The sequence below is a fragment of the Trachemys scripta genome, chromosome 1, assembly GCF_013100865.1.
Source record: "Trachemys scripta elegans isolate TJP31775 chromosome 1, CAS_Tse_1.0, whole genome shotgun sequence".
NCBI classification, from domain to species: domain Eukaryota; kingdom Metazoa; phylum Chordata; order Testudines; family Emydidae; genus Trachemys; species Trachemys scripta.
This window is the reverse complement of record NC_048298.1, coordinates 5,268,466-5,293,488: the sequence shown is the minus strand read 5'-3', so window position 1 is coordinate 5,293,488 and position 25,023 is coordinate 5,268,466. Positions and strand designations below refer to the sequence as shown.

The 25,023-nt window shown below is 51.6% G+C and overlaps 1 protein-coding gene across 1 annotated transcript; it reads right to left on the bottom strand.

The window, feature by feature from the left end:
* Positions 1-70: 70 nt before the first annotated feature.
* Positions 71-25,023, bottom strand: LOC117874110 (carboxypeptidase A1-like). The gene is made up of 11 exons (XM_034763931.1): positions 24,870-25,023; positions 12,971-13,052; positions 11,116-11,250; positions 10,374-10,472; positions 8,412-8,513; positions 6,996-7,097; positions 6,329-6,439; positions 5,323-5,413; positions 3,006-3,205; positions 1,843-1,927; positions 71-343 (listed from the first exon to the last, which is right to left on the bottom strand). Exons 1-11 carry the CDS (start codon positions 24,971-24,973, stop codon positions 156-158), a joined length of 1,299 nt encoding a protein of 432 aa, XP_034619822.1. The 5' UTR covers positions 24,974-25,023; the 3' UTR covers positions 71-155.

Below are 25,023 nucleotides of genomic sequence, written 5' to 3'. Positions count from 1 at the left end.
GGACTTGAAGTGAATCTATTAAAGTTATCTAAACCAGGATGGAAAAATAACATACTATTTGTTCATTCGATTTTTTTATTTAATTGTTTTGGGCTAGTTGAATCACTCACTGGATTCCTCCAGAGAAGTAAACTGAGCTCACAGTGTGTCCTGTTTTAATAGGGATGGTCCCGTGTGTACTCCATAATGGTCATCAGTGCCAGCCATGTCTCCTCGGCAGTAGGGATGATCTGGTTGGCAGGCAGTAAGAACCCGTAACGCCCTGTGTCCCGCAGTTCAAAAGTGAAGGAGTATTTAATGCCCTGGTTATAAGTCCAGTCAATGGTTCCACCGCTAGCTTGATCTAGATTCACGAAACACATCCAAAAGGAAACAAATGATGGCAAGCATTAGTAATGGGTGCAGAGAGAAGGGGCCAGTTATAAGGTCATTTAAATGTCACTGCTGAAAAATACAAGAAGCAAATTGTTGCATGGGTCCTTGCAACAAGGGTGAGTGTTTGGCTCTCAGTTACTTACATCAAATGAATAAAACAAGAGCTAGGGGCCTACATCACCCTCCGTCTACCAAACTTTGGGGAAGGAGGTTTAAACTTTGCTGCTGGTCCTTAGATGATGATCTAAAAAACCCACAGTGCAAGTTTTGTGAACAGCAGGATGGTTTCGATCTGAGCCTTGTGGCACAGGCATATCGCTCAAAGAATAAATTACAGAGGCTACAAAGAGTGGGGAAAGCCCAAGTTCCACTCTCCTCACTGACAAAGCACGTGGGTTTCTCCAGCCCGCATCCCTGCTTAGAACGTGGCATTTACAGTGGAGAAAGCAGACTTCAAGCTTTCCTACGGATGTGGTAGGTTTGATTTAGCGATGGAGAGATTGGATGTGTCCTTTTTTCAAAGATGTGTTCTAGCTCAACCGAAAGATATGGGCTGGATGTAGAAATCACTCGGGGCTTATCGACACTACTGCTTACCCCCCTGAGAAACGCAGGTTACACCGACTTAAAGCTACACCACACAATGTTGGTGGGAGAGCATCTCCTGCCGATATAGTTTCCACCACTCATTGAGGTGGAGTAATTACGCCAACAGGAGTGCGCTCTCCCATCGACGTGGTGTGTCTTCACCACACGTGCTACAGCGGCAGAGCTGCATCGCCGATATAGCGCGGTAGTAAAGACAAGCCCTACGTGAAATTCTAACAGTGGCCTGTTTATGCAGGAGGTCAGACTAGATGACTACAATGGATGGTCCCTTCTGGCCTTCATCTATGAATCCTTCAAAGCTTCTTTTAGACTCTTACTGGAGTGGTCAAACAGAGGCGCTCTCATACTCGCTGCACCATTGGCCAGACGCCTTATGAAGATCAGGTTGCCTTACTTTGAAGTACCACTTATTGCCCTCCGTTGAAGGCAAGATGCTGCGTCTGTGGGGTGGCTGTACCAACGGACGGAGACTGCCTGAGTCATGACACCCATCATGCTGCCACTGCATTAGCATGTTCACACAGCACTGATAGAACCCCCAAAATCCTAACCCAGCATGCACTGGGCTCAGTGTGAAAACTAGGATAGACTAGGGCGGCATTTTTTAAGTTGTTCTGACATCCTGGTCAGGTATCTGATGGAGATGTCCTTGGACTTTACAGGGGCTTGAGGAACCAACGGTCTGATATGTGAGTGACAACGTTCCTAGCAGCTGGACAGTGGGGACTGGCTTTCTGGCATGGCTGGCCTAGGAAAAGGCTCTTGCAGTGGTTGTACTTTCCTGTAGAGTGACTAAGCTGTCTGGTTCCTCCCCCACCTGCCATGGCTAAAGGGACCAGGTCATCCCCAGCAACTTACAGATGGTTGTGATGATGCTGCCGTATCTGTACTGAGTGCCATAGAGGGAAGACAGGGCAGCGACTGCAGCTTTAGCAATATTATCCTGGAGAAAAATGCAAAGGGGAGAAAAATGAGTTACACGTGAGTGGTGTCTCTGCTCAGAGGGGGCGGGGGCAGGATGCCAGCTTGGGGCAGGGGTGGTTGGCAGCTTGTTGCATCTTTCCAGGGGGAAGAAATGCAAAGGCTGGAAAAATAAAGCAGAGCAGTGTTGGGAATATATAACCGACCAGGGCTGAGTGGATCTGTCCTGCAGAAGTCGCTCCTGCTTGCCCATCACCCCGGTATTATGGCATTGCAGGAGCTCCCCTTCTTTCCTCCAGGGACTCTCCCTATGTTTCCCTCCCTCCTGTGGGTACTGGGCACTCCTCCTTCTGCCCAATAGAGAAGGCAGATTATGGTGCCGTTTGAACACTGAGTTCAGGTTTGACTGACATTTCAGTGCTTATACCAGACAGACAATGTCACCTAGTGCCCCACCTGAGAGACACGGGTCAACTAAATCATATGTGCGCAACTGCAGTGGGGCCCACGACCTTTGGCTCCAAAGCAGAGCAGAGGCACCTGCTACTTGAGGTAAAGGAGGATCTCGTTTGCTTGCAACAGTAGCTGGACTCTTACCCTCCTGTGCTTCAGCCACTAGAGGGCACTATTGATGGTACATGCTGAGCCAGTGCATTACAGCTGTCTTCTGCCTTATGGTAGAATGGGATTTGTTGCCCGTCCTCCATCGTTTCCTAGGCTCTGCCTTCAACTCACCCCTTTGAATGCCCCCCTCTCAGCAGCCTAGCTGGGTCGTTGCAGGCTCCCAGCGAGGTGCCCTAAATTCTGCGGAGTCATTTGCAACTGGCTCCTCTGAGCCCCAAAACCCGTTTGTTCTGGTTGCAACGCAGCCACGGAGGAAAAGCAGACAGGCCTTTGAACTAAAAATGTGTGTGAGCAGAAAAGGGGATGTGATTACGGAGGAGAAACCCATGTGGGGAGAAAATCCACAGCTGGGGTGGAGGGGTTCAGGCCGGCCCTGCGGTCGAGTGACCACACAGTCTTCGTATCGTTCTGGCCCCACTTTGAAAGATGATACCCCTGGCAGTCACCTCACCCTGAGGGTGTGAGGAAGACCCTACCAGTTCCTGGTAATCGTCGGCCCGGGTTCTGGTGTAGCCATAGGGATACAAGAGGAGCTGGGTGTAGCTATGGATAGAGATGAAGGCTTTGATGTTCCCATGGCTCTTCACAAAGTCCACGATGGCTTTCACCTCACTCTCCGAGTTGGCGTAGGGGCCACGGTAAGTCTCGGAACAGGGGTTGCTGCTGGCCCCGGCCCCTGCAGCGGGAAGAGGGTATCTTTGCTTCAGAAACATAGTGGCTCGAAGGGTCAGTAAGGGGCGGGGCGGGGGGGGAGTTTTCCATCTCCAGTCAGCACAAACCAAAAGCTCTTTGCGGCTACTGGCTGATTGGTGGCCCAGGTGGAATGAATTTGGGGGTCTCCTCCCAGTCTCTAGCAGCCAAGTTTTCACATCACCAATGTAACTAGTTCCTCCCCACGCCCACTGGCAAACCAGAGAGCAGGGACTGAAGGGGCCATGGAGTCTGAACTAGGGTTGCCAGGCGTCCAGTTTTTGACCGGAATGCCTGGTCGCAGGGCCGGCTCTACCATTTTTGCCGCCCCAAACAAACAAACAAACAAACAAACAAAAGCGGCTCAGACTCCCGCTGCCAGAACTGCCGAAGCGCAAAAAAAAAAAAAAACGCCAGGACTCTGCCGCCCCAAGAATGGCCGGAATGCCGCCCCTTAGCATGTGCTGCCCCGGGCACGTGCTTGCTCCGCTGGTGCCTGGAGCCGGCCCTGCCTGGTCGAAAAGGGACCCTGGCCGCTCCGGTCGGAACCGCTGATCAGGCTGCTAAAAGTCTGGTTGGCGGCACAGCAGGGCTAAGGCAGGCTTCCTGCCTGCCCTGGCTCTGCGCAGCTCCCGGACGCGGCCACCATGTCTGGCTCCTAGGTGCAGGGGCAGCCATGGGCGCTCCGAGTGGGCATGGGCAGCGCACAGAGCCCCCTAACCCCTCCACCTCAGAGTCAGATATGCTGGCCGCTTCCAGGAGCCGCCTGAGTTAAGTGCTGCCCAGAGCCCACACCCCACATCCCCTCCTGCACACCAGCCCTGTGCCCCCGCCCTCAGCCCCCTCCCGCACCCAAACTCCTTCCCAGAGCCTGCACCCCCTCCTGCACCCCAACCCTCTACACCAGCCCTGAGCCCCCTCCTGCACCCCAAACTCTCTCCTGGAGTCCTTACTCTGCACCTCCTCCTACACCCCAACCCCCTGTCCCAGCCCTGAGCCCCCTCCTGCACCACAAACCCTTCATCCCCAGCCCCACCCCATAGCCCCCCACTACCAGCCAGAGCCCCCACCCCCTGCTGCACCCCAAACCCCTGCCCCATCCCTGAGCCCCCTCCTGCACTCCAAACCCCTCATCCCCTGCCCCACCCCACAGCCCACACCCCAAGCTGGAGCCCTCACCCCTTCCTGCACCCCAGCCCCCTGCCCCAGCCTGGTGAAAGTGAGCGAGGGTGGGGGAGAGTGAGTGGGGGCGGGGCCTTGGAGAAGGGGCGGAGAAAGGGTGTTCGTTCGGTTTTGTGCGATTAGAAAGTTGGCAACTGTAGTCTGAACTCCCCTCTCCCTCTTAGAGATAGGCTAAAGCACTCCAGGTGAGAATATCCCAGGCAGAGGGAGACATGGATTAGGCAACATCTGTTCCCTTCAGGTTCTTCCAGGCTCTCTCCTGGGAACAAAATTCTCTGGCAATGCCCCAAACAACCCCCACTTTTCTGTTTATCACCCTCCCCCTGCGCTTGTCCCTTAAGACCCAATCTCCCCCTGCCCCTCCTTGCAGCGGAGGAGAATGGAGATATACCTATCTCATAGAGCTGGAAGGGACCCTGAAAGGTCATTGAGTCTAGCCCCCTGCCTTCACTAGCAGGCAGGGCCGGCACCAGCCCAGCAAGCAGGTGCTTGGGGTAACAGGTCCCTCACTTTGGAGCGAAGGACCAGTTGCCAAATTCTGAAGCAGTGGCGGTAGAGCTGATCACGATCGTAGCTTTTATTTATTTTTTTTTTGCACTGCTTGGGGCGGCGCGAACCCTGGAGCTGGCCCAAGTACTGATTTTGCCCCCTCGAGGATTGAACTCACAACCCTGGGTTTAGCAGGCCAATGCTCAAACCACCGAGCGATCCCTCCCCCACAGCATGCACGTGGGCTGATGCTGAAGTTACTCCAAAGCAATAGAAGATACTCCTTCGCTGCAGAGGCCAGCCCAGGAGAGAGCCCAGATCTTCCCATTAACCAGCCATGGATAGCACTGCCAGGCCCTTTGCTCACTCCCTCCCTGGGCCCAGGGGAGTCCACGTAAATGCCCCCATGGAGAGGTTAAAGGAAAACCGTACCTCCGAAACCCGCGTCCCAGTTTCTGTTGGGGTCCACGCCGATGCAGGCCGACCCAGAGCTGATGGACCTGGTCTTACGCCACATGCGGTTCTGGGACAGAGGGGAGAATCGTTTATCAGGGGGGCCAGCCAGGGCCGCACACTAACAGCCCTTTCCACAGGGCTGAGTGAGACTAGCGTCTCCTAGGGCCGATGGGTCACACCGCACTGGTGTCGAGAAAGTCTGTTCTCTAGGCACATAGGGACCCGAGTCTCCTCTTGCTTAACTGGAGTGACTCCTCTGAAGTCAGTGTAGTTACACCAATATAAACGTGGGAGGAGAGCAGGAGATAGGGTGTTAGACAGGGACTCAGGAATCTTGGATTCTGTTCTAGGCTCTGCTATTGGGCAAATAATTCTCCCTCTCTCTCCACTCCCACCCTTCACCTGTCTTGGCCAACTCTTCGATGCAGGCTCCATCTCTCCCTATGTGTCTGTACAGCAGCTACCACATTGGTATCCTGATCTTGGTTGGTGTCTCTACCGTAATACAGATATCAAACAACAATGCTATGGAGACTCAGGTGCCTACAATCTGGATAGATCAGGTCTCCCTTAACGTCTCTTGGGTGTACTTGTCTTGTTATAGCTAAATCCAGAGGCTTATAGTCAATTTCCCCTGACCCAGCAAGGTCCAATTGAGTCTTTAACCCACATAGCAAGTTCTTCCCTGTTAAGACTGAAGCAAGCGCTGAGGCCTCCAGTGATTCTCCATGGCCTTTCACCTTTGTGTGGGCCTTGCCCTATGTGCCAGGGGGGTAGAAATGGCTCCCTTTACATAGCACTGAAGCAGTAGAGTATCAGGACCCAATACATGGCTCACCAAGCTGCAGGGACCCCTCTTGCCACTCCCCAGCCAGCCCCCCGCCTCCCTCCTCCTCCGCTCAGGAACTTGTTGCCTGGAAGTCCTGAGCCAGAGATCTGATCGCTGTTATAAAGGCCGGCTAAGGAGGCCAAGGAGAAATACCTTGGTGTGGGTGAAAGCAAAGCCGTCGGGGTTGGTAACGATTTCCAGGAAGATGTCCAGGTTGTCCAGGATGGAGGTAAGAGAGGGGTCTTTGCCGTAATTGTCAACAATCTGAACAGGGAGGCACAGGTGAGGAAGAGACGCCCTGAGGCCCAGGCACATTAGTCATTCTAACACTGGGTTTCATTGCACTCATAGGGCCAGAGCCACAGCCCGCATCAATTCGCTGTCACTTCACGCCAGCTGAGAACCTGGCCCGTTATCCCTCGCCAGCGGCAAGGCGTGAAACCCTGCAATTTTGGGGGCCTGTTTCAAGAGAGCGGGGAGCTTATTCCACCGTTTTCTGGCCTCCGTGCACAATTCCTCCCTCCGCTAGGGCCCAACCCTCTCACAGAATTAGCACCACCGACTTCACCAGCTCTCAGCTGTCATGACTATGTCAGGTGAGCTTGATACTGCCTCTAGGTCAAGCACATCCCAGCTAGGGTGACCAGATGTCCCGATTTTGGGGTCTTTTTCTTATATAGGCTCCTATGACCTCCCACTCTCTGTCCCGATTTTTCACATTTGCTGTCTGGTCACCCAAATCCCAGCTAGTGGGGTCCCATGTCTCTCTTCATCCCTCATCCTGGAATGTGCCATTCTCAGCTGAAACCGCAGGTGCTACCTTCTTTGCAAACACGACTCCGCTGGCCTGAGTGATCCATTCCCGGGAGTGGATGCCGGTGTCGATCCAAATAGCTGGGCGCTTGGTTCCTCCAGTGCTGAACTGCATGAAAAAGCAAAGATGCAGGGGGTTGATTTTCTCCAGTGCAGCTCCCCCATCCTTTAGTACCACGGATCTGAATGCTGCTCAGGCAACCCCTCAGGGAGTCTATGCCATGCCAGATGTCTCTGAGCTTCAGAGATCTCCCTCCCCCTTTTTAAATGACATCATGCTTAGGAACAGGGAGCTCATATATTCCCAGAGGAGCCGTCGTCCATAATGACCAGACCTTATGGCTCTTGATAGATACACTGTATTGTATATTTCTTCACTCATCCCTGAAATGCAGCTGCTTCTGGGGTGGAACATGGCAACAGCACTAGATTGTAGTTTATGAAAGGAGGCAAACAATTTGGGGGGAATTTTAAGTCAGCAGAATGTACTAATTACCCAGGTTGGAATTTAGCCACAGCACCAGGGTTACTGACTGTACCCCTGCAAAATGTGTTGTGGGAATCTTTAATGACCCTACGGGGTAAGGACCACCACTTTACGTCTCATCCAAAAGACGGCATCTCCAGCAGCACCAGCACCCTCTATGTCATGCCAGGGCATTGGCTTAGTACTGATTCAGAGGGAAGAACTGAGTCACACACCTGGCAGAAAAATGTCTATCAAACGTTTTTCAACGGAAAATGGGTTTTCTGACAAAAAGGAAATTTTCACAAAAAGCATCCAGGTTTGTCCTAGATTTTTAGTTGTTTTGACCAAAACTCAAACATTTCCAAAGTAAAATGTCATTTTTGTCTAAATTTTTTTGCAGGAAAAATTTCATCTCTAGGGAATCACCTAATGAGTCACAAATCCCATTCCCTGGGTTCTCCTGGAAGGCCACCAGCCAAGGCTTGACTTGGTCCCATGGAAAATAATAGAAGAGTCCATCATGGGGCAAACTCTGTCCACCAGAACTCAGAAAGTGGGGTTGAAAGCAATTAAAATATTCCCCAGGAAAGACTAGCTGGCAGAAAACAGAGCAAGAGGGGGTAAATATGCTTTGCTGAATCTCTGTGGTGGTAAATGCCTCTTTGCTAACAAGCAATGGCAGAACTTCATTAACAAGGAAGCTAGATTATCCTACTGCTCACACCAGGTTTTCACCAGGGTAACTCCACTGACTGCAGTGAAGTTACTGTTGATTTACACTGGTGCAACAGAAAGTAGGGTTCGAGCTTGTGTGTTTACACAGAGTATGTGGGCTGATTCTCTTCTCCCTTGCTATACATCAGGAGTTACTCCACTGAGGTTAGTGGAGGTACATCGACAAGAAGTCAGTGTGAGAGCCGAATCAGGCCCTGTGTCTACCCCCTGTGACTTTACCTTCAGGACGTTGAGAGGACGGCCTTCGTAACTGTTGCCGATCTGAATTTTGCTGACCAGGTTTGGATTTTCAATGACCAATAAGTCCATGAAGTCGTAGATCTGGCGTATAAAGAGGGCGTTGGAGTTAGGTCTAAACGGCAGATTGGTGTACACCTGTGTGAACCCCACACTCCCTTTGCTTCAGATAACCCCTGGGACTATTTTCTAGTTTGACTCCAGGGCTTTCTGATCCATGACGTAGGGCGTGGGGAGGGGCTATCCAATCCTTATCTTCCCTTTACCAAACTTTAAACACACTTTCATTCACTCTTCCTTGTGTTGCCCAGCTGCTGTTGTGTATCCGACTGCAGTACTCGCCAGAAAGTCTCAGATGATACGGGCAAGTGGATATCTTTTCTTTTTGTTTTTGCATCGAAAATGCAACGAATTGTGGGTGAAAAATTAGAAGCCGGTGTGACACTGCACCCCATATTCTTCATAGTTTGATATTATTATTATATGATTATGGCAGAATTATGATGCATTTTATGCAAGATGGGTCATGTGAGATGTCATTGAAAAAGTTATGATTTGCTGATTATGGTTATCCTATTTGTATGCATGTATCATTTTTGTATCTGAAGTTATGAATATTGACTATGTATCTGTATTTCAAATGTAGTTACACCTGGGTAATGCCCACTAGATAAGATGCTTTCAGTCTAGATAGCTGGGTGGGGAAGGGCCTATTCAGGGCAATGAGCTATTAGGGAAAACAATAGGCCTTAGGAGAAGCCTATCTCCTACCTGGTGAGCGTTTCTGAGAGCGCTACAGACAGCCTGCAAGTAATGGCTGCTATGACTCTACAGGAACATGTGACCAGACCACATGATGCTAGACTCCATCTTGGAATGTCAGTATTTTTCCACAGACTGGTCTGGGAACCAGCTTTGGAACAAAGGGTTCCCGCCATATGCAAAAGCTATATAAGGCAGGAAGTGACGTCATCTGTTGTTCTTCACTTCCCACCCAAGAAGACTCCTGGAAACACCTGAGGAACAAAGACTGAACTGGGGAAAGTGCTGGACCCAGGCTAATGTGATTTCTAGACTATGCATGAAAGGCCTGGGGATTCCAAGCTGTAACGCAAATGTAGCTTGCCCCTTAAGGATCTGCAGCCTGCTGGTATCATCTGTTAGGGTGAGAATCTACTAATTCATATCCAGTCTATCTAGTATATTAAGCTTAGTTTGCGTTTTTTGTTTATTTGCCAGGTAATTTGCTTTGATCAGTTTGTTACCACTTATAATCACTTAAAATCTATCATTTGTAGTTAATAAACTTGTTTTTGTTTTAATCTAAACCAGTGAGCTTTGACTGGAGTGCTTGGGGAAAATCTCTGCTTGGTTATCACAAGTGTGCATAGTCCTCTTCACATTGAGGGAGAGACGGACCGGGTGTTAAACCCATATGCTGGCCAGCTTTGACCAGGGCAGGACAGTACTGCTCTGGGGTCCTGGGCTGGGAGGCTGATGGTTAGAGAGCCCTGCATGTAACTGCAGCTGGATGTGTTCCTACCCATGTGAATGTGGTGAAGGTGGAAGTTTGGAGGGCTTTGCAGCTTGTCACAGCAGTACAGTGTGAGAGAGAGCCGAGGCTGGTGGGTCAGGGGGCTCAGGGGTCCCCAGTTTCAGGTGGCACCCCGGGGTGCACCCATCACAGCCAGTCTGGAGCCTTTAAAATCAGCCTCCAAAGTGTCCTAGCACCTCAACACGGCAGAGAGAGCAATTCCAAAATGCATCTTTCCCACAATGCAAAGTGTGTGCCCACCCATGGGCTTTGCTTTGCGTGGCAGCCCTAAGTGGAGAGGGTGCATGTGGCCTATTCAATGGTGAAAGCCTGTCTCATATTCTCCTTCTGCAAATGCGCCTCTCAGACTCTCGTGGGTCACATGTCAATGGGTGAGCACCAGCCGTTACCTCATCCAGAGTGTGGTAAGAGGCGTAGTTAAAAGTCTCCACAGATCGGGGCATGAAATGATGACTTATCATCTGAGTCTGTTCCTCATCCACCAGCGCCTAGAAGAGGCAGGGAGAAGAGTCTGTTAGGAAGGACTAGTCATGCAGAGGCATCACCAAGAGCAGGCAGGCTTTGGAGAAGAAAGAGCATTGGTTATACCGAGGAGAACGTGCCTTTCATTTCTGTGCACCTGCTTCCCCCTGTAAATGGCTGAGCTTTGACTACGAGTTACAATTATTGGGCCAAATCCTTTCTCAGTTCCTATTCAGTCTGATTCCTTGCTCTCAGGATCTGATCATCCAATGAGCGTTTGTCCCGTGAGCAGAGTTTCAACGGAATGAGCTCTCAGGTTTGCCTCGAGAATTTCAATTAGGCTCAGTTGAATTTAGCTCTTGACCAAACTCACTTGTTATTTTCCTGATTGACCACCAGGCCCTTAAAAACGATGGGCCAAAACTTTCTCTCAGTTACACGCCCGTGCAACGCTATTGCCTTCTGTGGACTTGAAAGCATGGATCCAACAGACGGCAGAACTTGGCTTTGTATCCTCAAACACAAAGGAGTCGAGCTGGTGTAACTTAGGAGGAGACTTTGGCCCTGGAGATAACTCACAGGGTCACAGTGAGTTTCATGCAATATCTCTGGTTTCCTGACCCACCCCTCTCTGCAGAGCATCTAGTCCTCTGCACATCCAGCACTCACCTGTAGGTCATCTATCAGGATGGAATAGCGAATGCCGTTGGACTCTAGGAAGATTTTGACGGCTTGAAGGCTGGCGAAGGGAACGCGTACATCTATAGGAACGTCTTGGCTTCCAGGTCCCCTCCAGAAATCCAGCTGGCAAGGAACATCAGAACATAAGAACGGCCATATTGGGTCGGACCAAAGGGCCATCTAGCCCAGTATCTTGTCTTCTGACAGTGGCCAGTGCCAGGTGCCCCAGAGGGAATGAACAGAACAGGTGATCATCAAGTGATCCATCCCCTGTTGCCCATTCCCAGCTTCTGGCAAACAGAGGCTAGGGACACCATTCCTGCCCATCCTGGCTAATAGCCATTGATGGACCTATCCTCCATGAACTTATCTAGTTCTTTTTTGAACAAAGACAAAACAAATAACCATCAGCAGTCTTAGAAATATTTGGACCTGTCAGCCAACCAGGGGTGTTTTTCAGTGCACTGCAGGGGTATTTCGTTGCATGAAATCAGGAGATGTTTCCCCAGTGTAATTCAATGAGGGGCAATTCCTGAAGTCCCTACATAATGAAGGACCTGGTGGCTGTGTAAGGGCTTTAGCTCTGGAAAGACAGGGGAAGGAATCGGTTCACTCTTGAGGTGAGATGGAGCTATCATAAGGGCTGACCAAGCTTACTAGGTGCCTCCAGAGATGAAGAGAGGTATTAAGAGGTGAATGGCAAATATAATTCCTAAGTGAGGGACATGTGCATTAGTAAAATTCAGCCATTTCAGTTGCAAACTTTTGTCTCCGTTTTGATTAGGGTCGGGATCTTGTGGCACTCTATACCTCAAAGCAGCACCCTGCAACCCCCATCTCCAGCCCTGCCATATAATTGTGACATATTTTATACAAAGCATGTCATGGAAGATATCATATGAATGATCTGCTGAAACCCACTGTCCTGTATATGTCTAGCATTAGTGTGTATCAAGTGATGAGATTTTGCTGTATGGTTGCTACTGAAATACATTGTCAGTTGGCTAGTGACATACAAAGGAGGCGAACCACTCCCAGGCAGGCGTTCAGTGACTATTAATCAGCAGGGGAGTTGTAATCAAGGGATTTACAATGCAATGACAGTTGCACAAGCACCACACAATGGGGCCTGCTCGACTCAACGACTCAGTTGCACAAGACGACACCGGGGAGATCGCTGTGACCCAGGGAAGTTTCGTGAGTGGCTCTGGGAGCGTGCCCGCAATCTAACTGGGCATGGGGCTCCATGTGCTGTTGTGCTGAGTGACCACAGAGCCTGGAGGGGTTTGCTGCTTAACACTAGCAAAGCATCCTGAGAGACAGCCCAGGCTGGAGAGTTAAGGGGGCAGAACAGTACCCCAGTTCCAAGCTGCACCTCGGGGGTCCCGTCACAGATCCCAAACCCTTTTGGGGGGCGTGTTTGAAGTCTGAACCTAGTGATGGATTCCAATTTCTAACATGCCCCTCCCTTTATAATGGGCCACACTTGAGCCCCGGTTCCAAAAACCTCCCCCCTGGGGGTGCACATGAAACATTTTTCTGGATCTGATCCCATCTCTAGATTAAAGCCATGTGGGGGTTGCACACCCTGAGGTTCACCATCACAACAGACACTAATTGTTCCCCTTTCCTGGCAGTCTCAGCAGAGGCCAAGGGCTGGATGGCCCTGGAGACTGAACTCCTCTAGAGATGGTCCCTCCCAGCCAGGGTTGAGCCATATTGCTACGGGCCCATGTGGTACCAGTTCTAGGGATCGTTAGCAGCCTCCTGGCCCCAGGGCTATTAATCTGGTGGCCCTATTAACAGAGGCCTCAGACATGGCTGAGCTGCACCTTCGCGTTACCTGTAGCTCCTGCAGCTCCTCCAGCTCCTTCACCTTCTCCACACTGGCTTCATCGGCAACGAAGATACGGAGCACCTGGTTCCTGTGCAGATGGAGAGGCGTTACTGGGGATCATGGAGGAGAGTTTGAAGGAAGTGAGACTGGAGTGAGCAATGGAATGCCGAGGGGTTCACACACCCTTCAGTTGGGATGTTCGAATGTGGTCTATGTGATAGACATCATTAGGCATCGTGCTATTCAGCTCTCGTGTGTGGCTTCCCATCCTCAGATCACAAAGCACTTTACAAAGGCAGGTAAGTTCCATTACTCCCATTTTACAGATGGGGACGCTGAACAGGAGAGGACTTGCCCAGGGTCCGACAGGAATTCAGTGGCCAAGCCAGGACTAGCACCCAGGTATCTTGATTCTCAGCCCTATGCCTTATCACATGGACCATGCAGGAGCATTAGTCATTCAACGAGTGCCATGGGTGTGCTTGGTATTGGCCAAGCTATAGAAGGAAATAGAGTCGTGCCCCGAGCAGGAACAAATTCTAGCAGTAAGACCCTACTGTCGGTAACTCCACAGGCAATAAAGTCATAGAGTTAAAGGCGAGGCGGGACCAGATCATCTAGTTTGGGCTCTTAATACACCCCCACCACTCAGCACCAGCAAACTAAACTACACTGGGACTTCACACGGGAGTAGTCTCACAGGCAAACCCACTGATGTCTGGTTGCGCTCCAAAGGGATGGTCTCCCCTTGACCACACCAGCGAGAGTTACACACTCACGTAACAAACCCACATTCCTACGGATACCAAGAACACCCAGCGTTATAATTAATGACAACACAAGTTATGAAAGGTTGGGACACCTCAAGCTTCATGGCTTAAGCCAACCCTTAATTATTAAGGTATGTCTACACGGCCCTCAGCAGCAAGCTTCTTGGCCTGGGTCACCAAACTAGGGCTCACACGATCACTCTAAAAACAGCCGTGCGAACAACGCTTTTTAGTTACGACTCTGGTTGGAGCTCGGGCTCGGAAGCCCGCCTGCTTCCTAGGCCTCAGAGCCCAGGCTCCGGCCCAAGCTGCACATCTCCACAGCTATTTGTAGAGCAGAAGTGCGAGCCCCACAAGTCTGTCACCTCAACTGCCACGGGCTGTGTAGACCAGCTTTAGAGACCAGGATGAAACCTGGGGTGCAAGGGGCAGATTACTACACCTTCCTCTGAGGCATCTGCCACTGTCAGGGATGGGATTCTGGATTGGATGGGCCTTGGGTCAGATCCAGACGGATCCTTCCTCTGTTCCTGTCGCTCTCGCTCACATCCCAGGATTAGAAGGCACACATGACAACAAGACAGTCAACCAGCCGTGTGAAACCCAGTGAACGGGGACCGCGTCCCCATGGGGACTCCAGAGACCCCTTCTGAACGTTCTAGGGGCCTGATCCAGCAGCAGTGTGCCCTCTAATTTTTCCCCACACGTGTGCGGAATGATTTTTATGTGACACATCACACAAATGTGTGAACCATCACCTCCATATTGGTGCACATAACAAAATTCATGTGGCAGGGGTGGGGCCAAGGGGTTCGGAATATGGGTGGGGGCTCAGGACTGGGGCAGAGGGTTGGCTTGCGGGAGGCTGAGAGCTCCAGCTGGGGGTGTGGGCTCTGGGGTGGGGCCAGGGATGAGGGGCGCAGGGCTGGAGCACAGGGTTGGGGGGTGAGGGCTCTGGCTGGGGGTGCAGGTTCTGGGGTGGGGCTGGAGATGAGGGGTTTGGGGTGCAGGAGGGTGTTCCGGGGCTATGGCGGGGAGAGAGGACTCCCCCCAGATCCCTCTCCCCGCAGCAGCACCTGGGCTGTGGGGGAGAGGCACCACTCCCCTGGCTGCAGCAGCTCCGGGGCTGGGGCCACGGGATAGACGCCTCCCCCCCTGTCTGCAGCAGGTCTGTGGCTGGGCTGGGGACGGCGGGGAGGGGCATCTCTCCCGGCTGCAGCCTGAGTGCCTGCGTAGTGCATAATAGGCTGTGGCACGGCCACACAGCTTAGAGGGAATTCAGCGCAGCAGTTGGGCCAAACCCTGAGTGCCAGATGCAGTGTTTACACAGCCCTTATGAAAACAACGAGGCATCTGGTGGCACCTTAAAGACTAACAGATTCATTTGGGCATAAGCTTTCGTGGGTAAATAAACCCCACTTCTTCAGATGCAAGGAGTGAAAATTACAGATACAGGAAGAAATATATATTGCCGTGGTTCTCAAACTTTTGTACTGGTGACCCCTTTCACACAGCAAGATTCTGAATGCTTATAAATGAGCACTAACTGCCCTCCAGAACCCCACCCCCTACCTAAGCCTCCCTGTGCCTTGTCCCCTAACTGCCCCCTCCTGGGACCCCTGCCCCTAACTGCCCTCCAGGATTCCACCCCCTACCTAAGCCTTCCTGCTCCTTGTCCCCTGACTGCCCCCTCCTGAGACCTTCCCCCCATCCTAACTGGCCCCCTAGGACCCTTATAAATGAAAAACACTTTTCAATATATTTAACACCATTCTAAATGCTGGAGGCAAACCGGGGTTTGGGGTGGAGGCTGACAGCTCGCGACCCCCACCATGTGATAACTTCGCAACTCCCTGAGGTGTCCCAACCCCCAGTTTGAGAACCCCTGATATATTGGCACATGAAGAGAAGGGAGTTACCTTACATGTTGAAGGCCAGTTTAGTCAGGGTGGATGTGGACGCCTCCTCATCAATTAGTGGGAGTGGACCACATCCACCCTGACTAAATTGGCCTTCAACATTTGGTTCTCCGCTTGTGAGGTAACTCCCTTCTCTTCATGTGCCAGTATATATTTATGCCTGTATCTGTAATTTTCACTCCGTGCATCTGAAGAAGTGGGTTTTTTACCCACAAAAGCTTATGCCCAAATAAATCTGTTAGTCTTTAAGGTGCCACCGGACTCCTCGTTGCTTTTGTGGACACAGACTAACACGCTTATCCCCGATACGTGCAGCCCTGATGGGAGTTTTGCCTGAGTCAGGGGTGCAGGAGTGGGCTAGTGACTAATAATGTGGATGTTAGCGTAGGGTTACCATTCGTCCGGATTCCCCCGGACATGTCCGGATTTTTGAACTAAAAATAGCGTCCGGGGGGAATTTGTTAATGTCCGGACTTCCCTCCCCCCCCATGCAGAGCACATGCGGCTAACAGGGCAGCCGGATGGTGCCACTTACATGGGGCTCCGACAGCGAGAGAGAGTCCCTCCTCCCCCTGCAACAGAGCTCACTCCCTCCCTCCCTGCATTCGCCTCCGGCAGTCTGGAGCTCCTCCCCCACTGCTCCCCAGCGTGCCGGGAGAACGGCTCAGGCCGTTCCTGAGCAAGCTCCCAGAGAGACCTTAGATGAACCGAAGGCCACCGAAGGCCAACGACAAGGGAGCCAGGGGGCAGGAGAAGGGGCAGGGAGGTTTTGGAGGGGGCAGTCAAGAGACGGGGGGGTCAGGAGTTCAGGGGGGGGCTTTCTGGGGGGGGTGTGGATAAGGTTTTGGGCAGTCAGGGTACGGGTAGGGGGTAGGGTCCTGGGGGGCAGTTAGGGACGGGGGTCTTAGGAGGGGGCAGTTAGGGGACAAGGAACAGGGAGGCTTAGGTAGGGGGTGGGGTTCTGGAGGACAGTTAGGAGCAGGGGTCCCAGGAGGGGGCAGTCAGGGGACAAGGAGCGGGGGGGGTTGGGAGTTCTGGGGGGGGCTGTCAGGGGGCAGGAGTGGGGAGAGGGATCAGAGCAGTCAATGGGACAGGGAGCAGAGGGGTTTAGATGGGTCGAGAGTTCTGGGGGGGGCTGTCAGGGGGTGGGGAGTGGTTGGATGGGGCATGGGAGTCCCAGGGGTCTGTCCGGGGGTGGGGGTGTGGATAAGGGTTGGAGCAGTCAGGGCACAGGTAGGGGGTAGGGTCTTAGGTGGCCAGTTAGGATTGGGGGGAGGGTCTCAGGAGGGGGCAGTCAGGGGACAAGAGGCAGGGAGGCTTAGGTAGAGGGTGAAGACTTGGGGGGGCAGTTAGGGGCAGGGGTCCCAGGAGGGGGCAGTCAGGGGACAAGGAGCGGGGGGGGGAGGGTTGGGGGTTCTGAGGAGGGCGGGAAGTGGGTGGGACAGGGGCGGGGCTAGGGCAGGACAGGGGCGGGGCTGGGGCGGGGCTCCTCCCGTCCTCTTTTTTGCTTGCTGAAATATGGTAACCCTATGTTAGCGTGAGTAAGGGCGGCAGGAGGTAGCCCACTGATGTCCTAGTGCAGAGCATGTTGCCTCTGCTGCAGATGGTCCCTTCAGCAGGGGCACCATTTGGAGGGTCAAGGGGGGCTCCCACCCCCAAGTTTCATACAGGCAGTGTGCTCCCAGGCAGCGCTCTTAACTACAGCACAGCGGGACTGTGGAGTGTGAGTTCCCAGAAGAGAGGTGCGGCTCCCAGTTTGTGCCCCTGGGGCAGGCAGGCAGGATTTTCCTTACAAACAGAGGCAGGGTGATTAAGATAAGAAAGGGCTGGTGATTAAATTAAGGATCTGGAAGTTGTTAGATGAGCCTGTAAAACAGGAATCCCTCTGCAGGGCGTGAAGAGGTGTTGACAGGGACACACAAGAAATACAGCCAAGCCCTCTGAGCCAAGTTTACATTCAGGAAAGAGGGAGTTTTCAGGGGTGCATGTGAAAAGAACGGGGCCTAAACCCAGGGAAGGGCAAGCAGGGGTACAGAGACGTTCCCACTCTACCTGTGGTACTTATGTGGCCCCATCACCATAGTGCTTGAGCGCCTCACAATGTCTAACCTGTTTCTCCTCGCAGCCCCTCTGAGGTCGAGCAGGCCTGTTATCCCCATTGTACAGATGGGGCACTGAGGCACAGAGAGACTAACAGCCAGATTTTCAAAGGTATTTAGACATCTAGTGGGATTTTCAAAAGCCCCTAGAAGGTTAGGTGTTTTGTAAACCCCAGTAGCTGCCTAGCTGCACCTTTGGGTGCCTAAAAATCCCTGAAACTCTGTCCCTAAGGCACTGGACCAGGGCCAGCCTTAGGGAAAATGGCACCCTGGGCAAACTTGTATTTTGGTGCCACCCCATCACCCCTGGCCCCCTCAGACTCCCCACCCCCCATCACCTCTGGGCCCCATTGCCTGGCCCCAGTGCTTAATTTGTATGGAAAGAGGTGCCAGAGCTCAGCCCCGGGTGCTCTGATAGCGGGGGCTGCTGGCTGGGCACCCAGCTGTGAAGGCATCGCCACCGCCCGCAGCAGCGCGGAAGTAATGGAACATGATGTATTGCCAACCTTACTTCTGCCCTGCCGCTGTGCCTCATGGTGCCTGGTGCTCGCCACTTGGCTCCAGGTGGGCTTCATGTTGTCACACAGGGGCTGCGTCTTGCCAGAGCCCACGGCCCTCCCGCAGCCCTCTGGCCACTCCTGGTTCACCAGGGGCGCTGGTTCAGATTTGGGGAGGGTGGGGCAACTTTAACTGTGATTCCAGGAACTTATCCTTATAACAAACCCCGATGCCAACTCTGTCCACATAGCTATTCAAGTGACATCATCATAGGACCTAATCACATCAGCCATACCATCAGGGGCTTGTTCACCTGCACATCTACCAATGTGATATATGCCATCATGTGCCAGCAATGCCCCTCTGCCATGTACATTGGCCAAACCGGACAGTCTCTACGCAAAAGAATTAATGGACACAAATCTGACATCAGGAATCAAAATACTCAAAAACCAGTGGGAGAACACTTTAACCTGTCTGGTCATTCAGTGACAGACCTGCGGGTGGCTATATTACAACAGAAAAACTTCAAAAACAGACTCCAACGAGAGACTGCTTAGCTGGAATTGATATGCAAACTAGACACAATCAACTCCGGTTTGAATAAGGACTGGGAATGGCTGAGCCATTACAAACATTGAATCTATCTCCCCTTGTAAGTATTCTCACACTTCTTATCAAACTGTCTGTACTGGGCTATCTTGATTATCACTTCAAAAGTTTTTTTTCTCTTAATTAATTAATTGGCCTCGAGTTGGTAAGACAACTCCCACCTGTTTATGCTCTCTGTATGTGTGTATATATATCTCCTCAATATATGTTCCAGTCTATATGCATCTGAAGAAGTGGGCTGTAGTCCACGAAAGTTTATGCTCTAATAAATTTGTTAGTCTCTAAGGTGCCACAAGTACTCCTGTTCTTCTTTTTAGGGGCTACTTAGGCATCTGAAAACTCAAGGGTTGGGGGCGGGGGGATTGTTTGTTTTTTCGCAGATAACTTAGGAATTAGCGGACATGAGCACAGTATCTGATTCCCATATAAAGAAAGAAAAAATATAGACACACACCAGTTACAGCCATATTTTAAGTGTATATGTAAATTTAGAAGAATCAAGAGATAATACAGCAAGATATTCCCAATCCCAAGCCTTGAGGTATCATTTCTGGAACTTTAACACGGATCTCAGAGACACACGTTTGATACTTCGTACGCTCTCTTTAGGCGAGAGAAATAAAAATAAATGAAATCTGCCTAAAATCTGCTTACTTTCTCTAACAGACACACTCTGTGTTACCGCCATTAGCTACAATATTTTAGTCAATTGTTTTCCACTCCACTAAAAATGTATTGACTTAATTTTAACATACATGATTAAGGTGGTTTTTTTCCCCTCTCTTTTATTAAGAATGGGAATTTATTTTTCTAATTATTTTGGCATTTATGTTTACTGATCACAATCATGTACATCAGCAGACAGGCTTCCAGGAGCAGCTCCAAGGTCAGGGACAGTGGGGCACCCCCTAGTTTGGAGGTACCCCCTTAGAACAGTGCCCTGGGCAGTCACCCAGCCTGCTCACCCCTAAGGCCAGCCCCACACTGAGGTCATACAGGAAGTCCATGGTGGGAATAGAACCCATGTCTTGCAGGGTTAGCTCCCTATCCACTGGACCAGCCTATCTCTCTGCTACGGGCTGCAGACAAAGAGGAGTCTGATAGATGGGATCAACACCAAGCAGGCCAGTTCTCTGAGACTCCAGCAATCAGTCCTAGCCGATTGGGAAGGATGTCGTGGTTGAGAGCATGAAAAGCAGCACAGGGGTCAGGAAGGATGAAGAAAGAGAGAGAATGAGAGTCAGGTGAGAGGAGATCATTTAACCCCCAGGGGATGGCAGGTTTTGCCCCGGGCTGGGTCGTAGAGCAATGCCTGCGCCGTAATTTTAACTGAAAACCATTGTGTTTTGTCATTTTTTGTTCCGAGTCCAAGAAAAGGAAGGAACGAGAAAGTGTCGTATGAGCATCAGCTGTGTTTAGGTCTCAAATTCTTAGGGTTTCAGCTGTATCCAGGCCCATTCCAGAACAAAGAACAGAAATTGCATCCACAGAGTCCATAAAGTCGACGATTATCGTCATGATTTGTATTATTCGCTGGGCACCAACGGTGTGCTCAGCGCTGTTCAGCATATACCCGAAAACGTCGTCCCTGAGCCAACGCGTAGAAGATGCGTAGCCCTGGGTAAGATAGCTCAGATACCTAAGTATGAAGTGTGTAGTTATTGAGAACATGTTAATGTCTATGAGTGGAAGCACCGAGGGCTATTTAGTTAATTAAGGACTAGAAGATTTGAACCTCCAACTTTTTTTCAAGAGGAAGAGCTGGCCAGAGCTTCTGTGCCTGTTTATTTTCCTTTCTTGCCTGCCGTGGGCCTGGTCTACCTCAGAAGTCGCAATTTTTTTCTCAACTTTAAAATGTGGAATTTTCTTGGTGTTTGGTTTTAAATAGTCTCCTGTGAGAACTGCAACCCAGTTGCTGCAGTGTTGTGTTTAAGGCTCTTCAGGAAAGTAGTTAGCCTTTAAACAGAAGTGAAAGCAGTGCTGCCAATTCTCATGATTTTGTCAGGAGTCTCATGATAATTATTGTCTTCCTTAAAGCCCCAGCTCCTGGAGTCAAGTGGATATGTGCTGATTTCAGCCTTCGTTCTTAAAGAAAAATGAAGTTTCTATCCCTTGTGGCTGTGGAGAAAGCACTCCCAGATGTGACCCCCAGTGCCCCTACAGGCTCAAAAAGCAGAAGTCAAATAAAAATCTATTATTTTTACAAAATCTCATGATTTTTAAAGCCAATCTCATGATTTTTGGTGAGCCCGATTCATGATTTTTGAACATTTGGGGATGGCACTACTGTGAAAGTGACTTGAAAATGTCAGTTTCACTCCTGTTTAAAGTCAGTTTCTAGTCTATTATTTGTAGTGAGGTAACAATTGTAGAGCTAGAGGCAGGTGCAGTATAAACTCATAGGGCCTTGCCCTAGTAGGGTGTTTCCAACAGTTAAATGATCTATTCCAAGTTTGGTGAACTGCGAAAAAGTGATAGAAAGTAATCTAGAATTTTCTACAGTTGTTTCAATTGTTGTATTCAAGAGTTAGTAGCAAAGTAAGAATATACATTAAATTTTTAAACCTAACCAGGGTCTCTTAAGTCAGTGGTTTTCAAACTTTTTTTTCTGGGGACCCAGTTGAAGAAAATTGTTGCTGTCCATGACCCAACGGAGCTGGGGATGAGGGGTTTGGAGTGTGGGAGGGGTTCAGGGCTGGGGCAGAGGGTTGGCATGTGGAGCTGAGGCCTGTGGGGTGGGGCCGGGAATGAGGGGTTGAGGGGGTTCTGGGATGGGGCAGGGGGTTGGGGTGTGGGAGGGGGTCAGGGCTCTGGGGTGGGGATGCAGGCTCTGGGGTGGGGCCAGGGATTAGGCATTTGGGGTGCAGGAAGGGGTTCCAGGTTTGGGGGGGCTCAGGACTGGGGCAGGGGGTTGGGGTGTGGGAGGGGGTCAGGGCTCTGGGCTGGGGCTGTGGATGAGGGGTTTGGGGTCCAATTTGGCGGGGGCTCAGGGCTGGGGCAGGGGCTTGGGGTGTAGGAGGGGGGCTGGGGCTGAGGGGTTTGAGGTGCAGGAGGGGCTCCAGGTTTGGGGGGACTCAGGACTGGGGCAGGGGATTGGGGTGTGGTCACGGACTTACCTCCAGGGGCTCCCAGTCAGCGGCGCAGCCAGGGTGCACCACGGACCACGCTGAGCCCCGGAAGCGGCCAGCAGCAGGTCTGGCTCCTAGGAGGAGGCGCGCAAGCGGCTCCGTGCGACTCTCACCTGCAGGCAACCCCCCCCTCCCCAGTTCCCATTGGCCGGGAGTGTGGAGCCGGTGCTTGGGGCAGGGGCCGTGTGTGGAGCCCAGCCTAGAAGCCGGGCCCACTGCTGGTTGCTTCTGGGACACAGCGCGGTGTTGGAAAAGGTAGGCACTAGCTTGCCTTAGCTGGGCAGCACCGTCGACGGGACTTTTAACAGCCCGCTCAGCGGTGCTCACCAGAGCAAGGCGACCCAGTGCCTTACATGCCACGACCCAGTACTGGGTCTTGACCCACGGACTGAAAAACACTGCCTAAGTGACTTGACACAATATGTCAGAACATGTTAGTATTAGAGCTGAGTGGGTCTAATATTTATTTAATTTTCTTTCTTTATATAGGAATTAGATACAATGTTCCAGTCAGCTAATTTCTACATTATTAGCTGCAAAAAACTAGAGTTTTCAGGTGCCCGTAGCCCCTGGAATCAAGGTTGAAGTTGCCCCCCTCCACCAAAATCTGAAATGGTGCCTCTGCCCTTCAGACAGGCTCCCTCTCTCCTGCGCTCTCGGCTATATGGCATCCGCAGCTCCTATTCCCTGCAGACCCCCCGCCTGGGATGAAGGGGATGGAGACTTTGACCTACGGCACCAACCCCAGCTCCCTCATCCCTGTTGGCCTCCCTCCTCTGGGGCTCCATGTGGAGGGGGTTTCCATCGGGGGTTGAGGGAAGGGCAGGTGACACACCATGCTCTACGGCACCGGGCCCTCCTTAGCCAGCAGGAGTTAGTGCTGCTTGAAAGAGAGTTAGTTCCAGCGCCAGTAGGGTAACTTTCCTCTGCAGGGAAGCAAAGAAATCTGCAGGGGACATGAATTCTGTGTGCATGCAGTGGCGCAGAATTCCCCCAGGAGCAGGCCCAGCCAATGCCAGCCTGGTTCTCACTGGATTCCCGTTGCCAGGGAGGAGGAGGAGATTAATTGGGTTGGTCCTGCTTTGAGCAGGGGGTTGGACTAGATGACCTCCTGAGGTCCCTTCCAACCCTGATCTTTTATGATTCTCTGATTCCGTTTGAGGGACCCCACAAGGGGAACCTGACAGAGTCTAGTGAGTTGCAACGTGGGGCCTATCTAGCTATTTAGCTATCTGCTCCTCCCCGAGGTCCCACCTCCACTTCACCCCTTCCCCCAAGGCTCCGCCCTCACTCCCCGTCTTCCGACCCCTGCTCTACCCCTTTCCCCTAGACACCCCTGATTAGCCGATCAGGGGTGCCACCAAACAGCTGTGGCTGGTGGGTGCTGAGCACCCACTATTTTTTTCCATGGGTGCTCCAGTCCCGGAGCATCCACAGAGTCATAGAATATCAGGGTTGGAAGGGACCTCAGGAGGTCATCTAGTCCAATCCCCTGCTCAAAGCAGGACCAACCCCAACTAAATCTTCCCAGCCAGGGCTTTGTCAAGCCTGACCTTAAAAACCTCTAAGGAAGGAGACTCCACCACCTCCCTAGGTAACCCATTCCAGTGCTTCACCACCCTCCTAGGGAAATAGTGTTCCTAATATCCAACCTAAACCTCCCCCTCTGCAACTTGAGACCATTACTCCTTGTTCTGTCATCTGCCACCACTGAGAACAGCCTAGATCCATCCTCTTTGGAACCCCCCTTCAGGTAGTTGAAGGCTGCTATCAAATCCCCCCTCACTCTGCTCTTTTGCAGACTAAACTAAACTAAACAAGCCCGTGTCTGTGTCTATAGACACTGAGTCGGTGTCTATGGGCCCTTATCACAGGGACATGTAGCCTAATGGATAAAGTGGTGAACGGAGACTTGTCTAGTCCTGGCTCTGGGCTGCTGTTTAACCTGGGGCAACTCCTTCACTTGCCCAATTAGTAACATGGGGATAATGCTGCTGACTTCCTTTGCAAAGCCCTTTGATGATGAAAGATGCGTAAGAGCTCAGTGTGGCTATCATTTTGTTTCTATACTTGTAACGTCTTCCATTCAAAACGTTTCCTGGGACAGAATGCTCGTCTCATTTCATTCTTATGTCGCCAGCTATTCCCTGAGGTGAGGATCTACTGAAAGTACCAGTTGCTCTCGGTATAATCTAGTTCATTCATTAGTATCTATATTAAAGGGTCTGTCCCAGACACCCGTCACCCCAATATCAGGCACACAGTGGTGCTTGGACTGAAGCTAGCAGACACCCTCCTGCAATATCCCCCCGCAGCACTTCTCAGTACAGCTGCAGTTCATAGAATTACAGCAAAGTGGGGCAGGAAGGGCCCTCATGAAGACATCTAGTCCAGCCCCCTGCGCTGACGCAGGACCCGATGCCCCTAGACCATCCTGCAGTGGCTGGAGCGGTGGCTGGAGCGCTGTGGGTTGCTTCTTCATAACAGCTACTGACAAAGTTAAACTGGATTCCCTCTGCAAGCAAAAACGCGACTTTTCTCCTCACCTACCATCCCTTCTTATCCAACTGCCTCCTGAACTCCCTCTAGGGAGCTCACGTGCACATTGCAGATCCTCACCCCTGCTCTGTTCCATTAGCATTTGATCCATCTTTCCCTTTCCGCAGCTTGGATTACAAGCAGCACATTCTCTGCTAAAAGAAGCAAATCTCCTTCCCGCTGCAGCTCACCCTGCGGCTGGGGTGGGCTTTGAAACCCCCCCAGACCTGACACTACCCCTTTCACTAACTTCTCTGTCACATCAACTTGCAAGGCCACACAGTAACTTCAAACCCAGCCGAGGAGGAAGATCCCTGCAGGTTAAACTTCCATCTACCTACCCGACAAAGGTCTCCCTGCCGAAGGCAAAGGTCAGGAAAGCAGCAAACACCAACAGCCCCTTCATTTTCAGCTGAGCAGGGTGCACACTGGGAGATGGAGGCATTTTAAATACTGCTCCTGCCCCGGGCTGGCTCCAGCTGTAACCTTGTGCCA